At 39.6% G+C, this 10,577-nt stretch overlaps 1 protein-coding gene across 1 annotated transcript in view; it reads left to right on the top strand.

Moving 5' to 3' along the window:
- The window catches only part of HERC1 (HECT and RLD domain containing E3 ubiquitin protein ligase family member 1), a 206,425-nt gene that overhangs the window by 135,452 nt on the left and 60,396 nt on the right, over positions 1-10,577 (top strand). Inside the window, exons 34-37 of the mRNA XM_023510003.1 lie at positions 2,594-2,833; positions 3,210-3,293; positions 6,030-6,550; positions 9,569-10,344. Of these exons, the coding sequence (XP_023365771.1) occupies positions 2,594-2,833; positions 3,210-3,293; positions 6,030-6,550; positions 9,569-10,344 (1,621 nt within the window). The remainder of the gene's footprint in view (positions 1-2,593; positions 2,834-3,209; positions 3,294-6,029; positions 6,551-9,568; positions 10,345-10,577) is intronic.

Here is a 10,577-nt window from a genome sequence, read left to right as displayed (position 1 = left end):
TTGAGCCCAGGAGTTGGAGGTTGTTATAAGCTGTGATGCCACAGCACTCTACCCAGGGTGACAGCTTGAGGCTCTGTCTCAAAAAAAAAAAGAAACCATGTTGTATCCCTCCCATGAGGAATCACACATAGCAGATTTTCCCTCAGTGTTGAAAATAGTTCTGAGAGAGCAGAGACTAACTATATCTTTCTCAGCAGAGAAAGCAGCAGGTGTAAGATGTTTTTGCCAAGAAAGCCCATTAAAGATTCCTTGCCCAAGGTTTTTATTGGGCACTGCACTGGTCGTGTAGGTACCCTCTTCTTGGCTGTACTAAAATTTTAGATTCCCAAAAGGAAGACAAAGATTTAGAGCCAGGCGTGATGGCTCACGCCTGCAATCCTAGCACTCTGGGAGGCCAAGGTGGGTGGATTTCCCTGAGCTCACAGGTTTGAGACCAGCCTGAGCAAAAGCAAAATTTCATCTCTAAAAAAATAGCTGGACATTGTGGTAGGTGCCTATATTCCCAGCTACTTGGGAGGCTGAGGCAAGAGAATCACTTGAGCCCAAGAATTGGAGATTGCTATGAGCTATGATGCCATGGCACTTTACCAAGGGTGACAAAGTGAGACTCTGTCTCAAAAAAAAAAAAAAAGATTTAGCATAAGTCATATTGTTGTGTTAGTAGTCTAGATACAATGAGCCAGGCTTATCAGTTAGGTAAATTTTTATCAATATAGGGAACTATTTACTAGTTAGGTTCCCCTATGCCAGCCAAGGGTCAACATTGCAAGTAGGCCTTTCTAAAGTTAGCAGTCTCTGTTGGATTTACTCCAATACCCCCCTGTCCTTTTTTTTTTTTTTTTTTTTAACACAGTCCATCATGTTGGCTCTTGGGCATGGTATTTTTTTTTTTTTTTTTGAGACAGAGTCTCATTATGTTGCCCTCACTAGAGTGTTATTGCATCACAGCTCACAACGACCTCAAACTCTTGGGTTTAAGAGATTCTCTTGCATCATCCTCCCAAGTAGCTGGGACGACAGGCGCCCACCACAACACCCGGCTATTTTTTTGTTGCAGTTGTCATTGTTGTTTGTCAGACCTGGGCCGGGTTCAAACCTGCCAACCCCGGTGTATGTGGCTAGAGCCCTAGCTGCTGAGCTATAGGCACTGAGCCATTGGGCATGGTATCTTACAGTAAAGCTATCACTAGGACCCCATGCAGCAGGATGAGACCAGCCTATAGTAACCTTGAACTTGGTTTATGCCTTTTAGTGGTCCTAGGCATAACCAGTTAAAACATATGTCATTACCATAAACATCTACTTTAAAAAGTCATGTATCTTCATGTTTTTGTATTAACTTTACAAATTTGAGGCTGGGTACAGTGGCTCACACCTGTAGTCCCAACACTTTGGGAAACTGAGGCAGGAGGATAATTTGAGGCTAGGAGTTTGAGGCCATCTGAGGCTACATAGTCAAACCCCATCTCTGCAAAAAATTTTTTAAATTAGCTGGATGTGGTGGTATGTGACTGCAGTCCCAGTTACTCAGGAGAAGGCAGGAGGATCACTCAAGCCCAGGAGTTGGAGGTTACAGTGAGCTACGATTACACCACTGCATTCTAGCCTGGGCAATAAAGCAAGACCCCATCAAAAAAAAAAAAATCTAGTTTAGACATCAGTTTAGTACAGTACAACTCCAGCCCGTCCAGGGCTGAGATAGTATCTTGAAAGGGTGCCTCTACACAAGAAATATAATCCCATATGCTGTATGTGTTATCCCTGGAAAGAAAGTTTGTAATTGTTAGGACACCTCTAATCAAAATATATTACAGTGGAGACAACATGGGTTAACAGGACCCCAGTATGTATTGCTACCACAGGGCTTCCCACCTTTGTCCCCAATTCAGTCTGAATAATTTAGTTGAGTCCTTGGTTCAGAGGGACTGTCTGAAGGCAGTCTGTTTTTAAAGTATTTGTTGTCATCTGTGACATCAGTTTGACTCAAGAGTGTAAATGATATTTGGAGATGGAAAGTACAGGAGCTAGGGCCACACCCTGTTGTCTTATAGTTTGTCACATTTGATGTGAAGTAGTGTTGTAGGTTATGTTAAAGGTTATTCCAGGCTCGGCGCCTGTGGCTCAAGTGGCTAAGGCGCCAGCCACATACACCTAAGGTGGTGGGTTCGAATCCAGCCCCAGCCAGCCAAACAACAATGACAGCAACCAAAAAATAGCTGGGCGCTGTGGCGGGCGCCTGTGGTCCCAGCTACTTGGGAGGCTGAGGCAGGAGACTCGCTTGAGCCCAGGAGTTGGAGGTTGCTGTGAGCTGTGATGCCATGGCACTCTACCCAGGGGGATAATTTGGGGCTCTGTCTTGAAAAAAAAAAAGGTTATTCCAGATGTTCTGGAAGGTAAAGAATAAGTTTTGTTTTAGAGTCTTTATAAATTGAATAAGTTGATGTAGTTTTTTAATGTTATTTTCACTTAGACTGAAAAGAAACTTAACATGTTCTTATAAATACATAAATTCTGTTTATGAACACATTCCTATTTTTAATAGTATGTAAACAAGTTTTATGAGTATTAATGAATATTCTTACTTTTATTTTAGTTTTACATTGTGAAGGAAAACAGAGGTAATGAAGGTACATGTGTTGGAGTTTCTCGCTGGCCAGTACATGACTTTAACCACCGCACTACCTCAGATATGTGGCTCTATAGGGCCTACAGTGGTAACCTCTATCACAATGGAGAACAAACTCTCACACTGTCCAGCTTTACTCAAGGAGATTTCATTACCTGTGTGTTAGATATGGAAGCCAGGACCATTTCCTTTGGGAAAAATGGAGAGGTACTGAAATCCATTCACAACCATTGCATGTTTTCTTATTTTTATTTATATTTAACTGTTATTCAAGTGCTAGTTGGATTATAGATTATCTCCTCTCTTCTCCTGTTTCTCTAATACTTTTTGGTTATTATAATATTTATCAGTAGCAAACAAACAACAGAAAGGTAGTAAAACCCCAGTAAAAATTTGAAACAGATGAACAGATTAGGATTATTTACTATATGTAGAATTTCCTTGGTTAGCAAGGTTAATTGAGATTTCTCTCTTGTAATCTTTGTTTCATCTCAAAAGAGCCTTGAATTCTAATGTGGTTGAGTATTATCAATTTTTAAAAATATTTTGTTTCTTTTTTCTTCTCACTTCCACCATACTCTAGGAACCCAAATTAGCTTTTGAAGATGTGGATGCAGCAGAGTTGTACCCATGTGTAATGTTCTATAGTAGCAACCCAGGCGAAAAGGTAATGAAACCTCAAACTTTTATACTTAGGTATAAGAAGAATATTTGTTGTTTTTCATTAATATTTTATCATCATATAGAATTTATAAATATAATAAGCTATTTATACCATTAAAAGTACCTGACTTGGTATATAAAACCAGCACATTGTACCCCATAATTGCATTAATATACACAGCTATGATTTAATTAAAAAAAAAAAAAAGTACCTGACTCAGGTAATTCATTCTTTTAGAAGAAAGTTAGTTTTAGAAATTGCCTTTATATTAAAGTACTATTTTGCAAATTTGAATATAGTGAGTCAACCTTCAACCATGTGCAATTATAGGAATTACAGGAATTAGTTTAGGGATAATCGATTTTATTGGCAATTATGGACATGAGAGAGAAATTTGGAAATAATCTTAAATGTAATAAGATAGTATTAATTGGATGATGGATGCCAAGTCATGATGGGGAAACTACGTTTCTTTCATTCTGCTATGGGAGTTTTCAGACCTTGTAGATGGTGTAAATTTGAACATTATGAGAGGAATGTTAAAATTTTTTCCATGTCATCTAAAACCTACCAGAGAAAAACTTCTTTGTGGTGTCCCTGTGCTGGTAGGTGGATTTTTTTTTTCCTGACCCTGTCTTTTCACTTGATATGTAGTGTTGCTTAGCCCAGTCTCAAGAATTTCTAGTCATTTTATGATGGAAAGCTTTCAGGTTATCTCATTTTTCCATAATAGAAGTGCTGGACCTTGGCTCAGCGCCTGTGGCTCAAGTAGCTAAGGCGCCAGCCACATACACCCAAGGTGGCAGGTTCGAATCCAGCCCAGGCCCACCAAACAACAATGACGGCTGCAACCAAAAAAAAATAGCCAGGCGTTGTGGCGGGCGCCTGTGGTCCCAGCTACTTGGGAGGCAGAGGCAGAAGACTCGCTTGAGCCCAGGAGTTGGAGGTTGCTGTGAGCTGAGATGCCACGGTACTCTACCCAGGGGGACGGCTTGAGGTTCCTGTCTCAAAAAAAAAAAAAAAAAAGTGCTGGACCTTTATTTAAATTTACCTAAATTTACCATTTTTATGGTAAATCTTAACCATGAAAATTTATTCTATGCTTTTACATGCACATTTTTTTTTTTTTAAAATTTCAAGGAGTTGTAATTTAAGGTTAGCGGAAAACAGCTTCTTAAACAGTGAACAAAAACTGAACTGGAGATGAAGTGAAGAGGCAGCCTAGAGCCTGGTATCCTCCCTTGCCTTTATGATATTCTTGTAGCCCCGAATAGGTTTTGGTACATCTGGTTACAATGATGGCCTTTTCAACTTCTGTGAACCTTGAAAAAATTCATTCAGCCTTCCATCAATTTATTCTACCTAGAACGCTTTTCTGATAAATTTCAGAATCCCTGAGAAAAATAGTACCATTACTAGTTAATATTGGTTTAACATTTATAGTGTGTCTGGTATACCAATAAGCACTTTATATGTATAGTCTCATTTAATCTTTAAAATAACTATGGGAGATAAATACTATTATTTATTTATTTTATTTTTATTTTTTGCAGTTTTTGACTGGGGCTGGGTTTGAACCTGCCACCTCTGGTATATGGGGCCAGCATCCTACTCCTTTGAGCCATAGGCTCTGCCCATCATGATAAATACTATTATTAGTATAGTTTTTTGCATATGAAAAGTTGAGGCTTTTGGGCGATGCCCATAGCTCAGTGAGGCACTGGCCACATACACCCAGGCTGGTGGGTTTGAACCCAGCCTGGGCCAGATGAACAACAATTGACAACTGTAATAAAAAAAATAGGGCGGCACCCGTGGCTCAGAGGGTAGGGTGCCGGCCATATGCACCAGGGCTGGTGGGCATGTTTAGCTAGCTAAACAACAATGACAACTGTAACAAAAAAATAGCCAGGTGTTGTGGCAGGCCCCTGTAGTCCCAGCTACTTGAGAGGCTGAGGCAAGAGAATCGCTTATGCCCAAAAGTTTGAGGTTGCTGTGAGCTCTGATGCCACAGCACTCTACCGAGGTGTGATACAGTGGGACACTGTCTTAAAAAAAAAGAAAAGTTGAGGCTTAAATAACTGTCTGAGATTATTATGCAGAATTAAAATTTGAACCCAAGGCTTGCTGCTCTTTTAACTTCTGTGTCTTAGTTGCAATGGTTTCTAGATTGTGACTATTCCAGTTGTCAAGATTTACAATTTTAGCTTTGCACCCCTTGAACAATATAAGATAGTCCCAGAAATCATTATTATTCTGATATCTTGAGGATAAGGACAAGTATATTCTCAAGGCTTTTTTTGTACTAAATTGAATCAATTGCATATACCTTGGTCTATAGTCTTTCTCTCCCTCTTTTTTTTTTGGAAAAAGAAACAGATATTTGGTAGGTTTTTTTTTTCCTACTACCATGTATAATGGTGGAGTCTGGGCTTTTGTACTCATTACCCAAATATATATTCATCTTTCAGGTGGTTCTAGCAGGTCTGGAATTCATGTGCAGGAGGTTAATATGACAAGGCAGTTTATTCCAGGGGACCATACCACTAGATACTTCAAACTTTAGTAGATCTGTAACATTTCTTTACACTTTGTTGGGGCCAGTGGGTTTAATACTCTAGTATTAAGATAACAAACACTAGTTCAACATGGGATTCTATATGTTAGAATTTATAGTGACTGATAGTTAAGAAGAACTATTACTATCACATATTTTCCACCCTCTTTTCTTTTATGTAGGTGAAAATTTGTGATATGCAGATGCGTGGCACACCCCGAGACTTACTTCCAGGAGACCCCATATGTAGCCCAGTAGCAGCAGTACTGGCTGAGGCCACTATTCAGCTCATCCGTATCCTTCACCGAACAGACCGTTGGACTTACTGTATTAACAAAAAAATGATGGAAAGGCTGCACAAAATTAAGATATGTATTAAAGAGTCAGGTCAGAAGCTAAAGAAAAGCCGCTCGGTTCAGAGCCGAGAGGAAAGTGAAATGAGAGAGGAGAAGGAAAACAAAGAGGAAGAGAAAGGTAAACATAATAGACATGGCCTTGCTGACCTCTCAGAGCCACAGCTGAGGACTCTTTGCATAGAGGTGTGGCCCGTGCTGGCTGTGATAGGAGGAGTTGATGCTGGTCTTAGAGTTGGAGGTCGGTGTGTTCACAAGCAAACTGGGCGCCATGCCACGCTGCTGGGAGTGGTCAAAGAGGGCAGCACGTCTGCCAAGGTCCAATGGGATGAAGCAGAAATTACCATCAGGTATGATTTGTTGAGTTGTACTTTTAGCAAACAAGTATTTAATGGTGAAATGGGCCATTGCATATGGACAGTGAGTAATTAGCTTTTTGGTTGAGCTGCCAGTTTACTTTTTTTAAAACATAGCTTGGTATTGGTACTATGATTTCATAAAGGAATATTTCTCAAACCTGTGTTCCTTGAAATACCAGTGATTTTTAAAATACATAGTTTCTTAGTTTTGTTTGGGGAAGAAATGGTAAGCATACTTACTTGTTTATAAGTTAAGTTGGGATGTTCTTTCTATTATTTTCTTTTGCATTTTGATCATTTCCATTTTGCACTAGAATAGTAAAAAGTCAGTCAGCTGGGCTCAGCGCCTGTGGCTCAAGTGGCTAAGGTGCCAGCCACATACATCTAAGGTGGCGGGTTTGAATCCAGCCTGGGCCTGCCAAAACAACAATGACGGCTGCAACCAAAAAATAGCCAGGCGTTGTGCCCAGCTATTTGGGAGGCTGAGGCAGGAGACTCGCTTGAGTCCAGGAGTTGGAGGTTGCTGTGAGCTGTGATGCCATGGCACTCTACCCAGGGGGATAGCTTGAGGCTTTTCAAAAAAAAAAAAAAAGTCAGTCAAGCTGATCTGTTTATTACATTTTATGTTGGGAGAGCTCTGAATATAGGATAGGAATGCTTGAGTGACTAAGATGAGGCTTTACATTATCTGTGACTTTAAGTATTCTTCCTTTTTCAAAAAGCACATATTTCTATCCCCACATTTTACAACATTTTGAATAGATAAGAAAATTATATTTATTTGACACAAACTGAGTACTTAAACTGTTTTGGTGTGTTTGAAATTTAGAAGGGATTTGTGTGAAATAGACACTTCAATGTTTAAAAGGAAATACTGATTTGAGTATCTCAAATCTGAAAATCCAAAATCTAAAAATCTGAAATCTGAAGTGCACCAATGTGTATTTCTTTTGAACATCATGTCAGTGCTCAAAATGTTTGGATTTTTGCTGGGTGCAGTTGCTCATGCCTATAATCCTAGCACTCTGGGAGGCTGAGGTGGGTGGATCACTTGAGCTCACAAGTTCAGGGCCAGCCCGAGTAAGAATGAGACCCCATTTCTAAAAATAGCCAGATATTGTGGTGGGTACCTGTAGTCACAGCTACTTGGGAGGCGGAGGCAAGAGAATCGCTTGAGCCCAAAGGTTTGAGGTTGCTCTGAGCTGTGATGCCATGGCATTCTACCAGGGGCAAGAAAGTGAGATTCTGTCTCAAAAAAAAAAAAAAAAAAAAGGCAGGGCACAGTGGCTCACACCTAATCTTAGCTAGCACTCCGGGAGGCCAAGGCAGATAAATCACTTGAGCTCATGAGTTCAAGACCAGCCTCAGCAAGAGTGAGACCCCATCTCTACTAAAAATGAAAAATGGTGACAAGAGGATTGCTCGCCCCCAAGAGTTTGAGGCTGCTGTGAGCTATGACTTCACAACACTCTACAAAGGGTGACAAAGTAAGATTCTGTCTCAAAAAAAAAAAGAGTTTGGATTTTGGCTTAAAAGGAAATGCTCATTGGAGAATTTCAGATTTTGGATTTTCAGATTTGGGATGTTCAACCACTAAGTGCAATGTAAAAACTTCAAAATTTTAAAAATTTGAAATCTAAAACACTCTGGTCCTAACCATTTCAGCTAGGGAATAATCAAACTATATGTCAAGTATAGTTCCCTTGATAATGGGACTCATTTATCTACTGTAGTATGTAATTGTATTATTTGAAAATGTGGATTTATTGATGATATAGAACTATTCATTTTATTACCTAATATTCCTATAAAGTTATATGTTTATATGACATGGAACAATATCTAGAACACTGGTTCCTAGTGTTGTTTGGAGGTGATATCATTTTAGAATTCAGTGAATGCTATGGACTGAAAGCTGAAACATACACATACATAAACTTTAAATACAATTTTAGGGAGTAGACTCTACTACTACCTCCTCTACTCCATCCAAGAAACCAATGATAATTTTATAGAGTTACATGAAAATATCTGTCTCTTCTTTGAGTGTTTGCCTTATTTCAGAAAGGATTTATGGAGCTTTGTTAAGATTCATACAATATAGCAAAATAAATAAAATAAGGGAGAAAAATGAAGCAAAGGGAAAATAAGATTAGGAAAGTAATATGGAACCAAAATTCAAATTAGTAGCACAAAACTTCATACTTGCTAATGCTTTCTATAACATTTTGTATGATTATAACATTTTTAAAATCAGGAAACTCTTGCCAATATCAAGAAATATGTAATGATATTTTTGCTTAACTGTGAACGAGAAGCATTAATTGATAATTACAAAGCAAATGTTTTCCTTTTTGGGGGGGGCGTTAATCAAGCTCAGGGGAGGTTCCAACTTGCCATCCCTGGTGTGCAGGGCCAGTGCCCTATCCACTGAGCTACAGCAGCCAGCTAAAGCAAATTTTTTTGATGAAACAAAGTCCTCTCTAAAATAGATTATAAATATCATTACCCACATCATAAGCTAGATTTCTCACACAAATTTTCCAAATACCTTACGTCAAACTATATCTAGTCCACCCCCTGTTTTTTTAAGTTACAGAGCCATTTGTTTAGGTATATCAAGAGCTGCTTTTGCACTATGATGGCAAGGTTGAATGGTTGCCACAGTGACCATATACACTGCAAGGTCTAAAATATTTACTGCTGTGTGTATCTGGCCCTTTCCAGAAAGGTTGCTGACTCTTGCTTATGTGTGTATTATATAATAGTGAACATTCTCATTTGAAAGTACATGCACATCTCATTGCCTTTGCATTTAGTTTCACTTCTCCCCATTTTCTCATAGTAGACTCATTTTTATCTGTGTTTGTAATGACTTCTCTAGTTTGTGTAAATTATTCTCTGTATTATGTACATGGTACATCTTATTTTGTCTGCATTGTTTTCTGTACCTTCCTCCTGTCTTTCCCTCACTTGCTTCTTCCTGTGTCATTCTGATCTTTATTAAAGCTTCCCAACTTTTTGGTCGCCTAGTGATACTCCATTGTATAATCTGGAACCCTGTGAACCATTGCCGTTTGACGTGGCGCGATTCCGAGGCCTGACTGCGTCTGTGCTGCTGGACCTAACATATCTGACTGGCATTCATGAAGACATGGGAAAACAGAGCGCCAAGCGACACGAAAAGAAACACCGGCATGAGTCTGAGGAGAAAGGGGATGTTGAGCAGAAACCGGAGAGTGAATCTGCCTTAGATACACGAACAGGCTTAACATCTGATGATGTCAAAAGTCTGGGTACCACAAGCTCCAAATCAGAAAATGAAATAGCTTCATTTTCTTTAGATCCAACACTGCCAGGTGTGGAATCCCAACATCAGATAACAGAAGGAAAAAGAAAAAATCACGAACACATGTCCAAAAATCATGACATAGCTCAGTCCGAAATCAGAGCAGTCCAGCTGTCGTATCTTTACCTCGGTGCTATGAAATCACTTAGTGCTCTTCTTGGCTGTAGTAAATATGCTGAGCTATTGCTCATACCAAAAGTTCTGGCTGAAAATGGCCACAACTCAGACTGTGCAAGTTCTCCAGTTGTTCACGAAGATGTGGAGATGCGTGCAGCCCTGCAGTTCTTGATGCGACACATGGTGAAGCGAGCAGTCATGCGGTCGCCTATAAAGAGAGCATTGGGATTAGCTGATCTGGAGCGAGCTCAAGCCATAATCTATAAATTAGTGGTCCATGGGCTTTTGGAAGATCAGTTTGGGGGCAAAATTAAGCAAGGTATGTTTTCTGATTTTTTTTTTTTTTGGCTTTTGTGCTGTTGAAATTGTTCATGTTCAGAACTATCAGAAGTGATATATTCTGTAAATGGTTGTTAAAAAAAATCTTTTGGGGCTCGGTGCCTGTGGCTCAGGTGGCTAAGGCGCCAGCCACATACACCTAAGGTGGCGGGTTCGAATCCCCAGCCCGGGCCCGCCAAACAACAATGATGGCTGCAACCAAAAAATGGCCAG

Source organism: Otolemur garnettii, unplaced genomic scaffold (genome assembly GCF_000181295.1).
Source record: "Otolemur garnettii isolate 467f Iridium unplaced genomic scaffold, OtoGar3 scaffold00011, whole genome shotgun sequence".
Lineage (NCBI taxonomy): Eukaryota > Metazoa > Chordata > Mammalia > Primates > Galagidae > Otolemur > Otolemur garnettii.
This window is presented reverse-complemented; position numbering and strand designations above follow the sequence as displayed.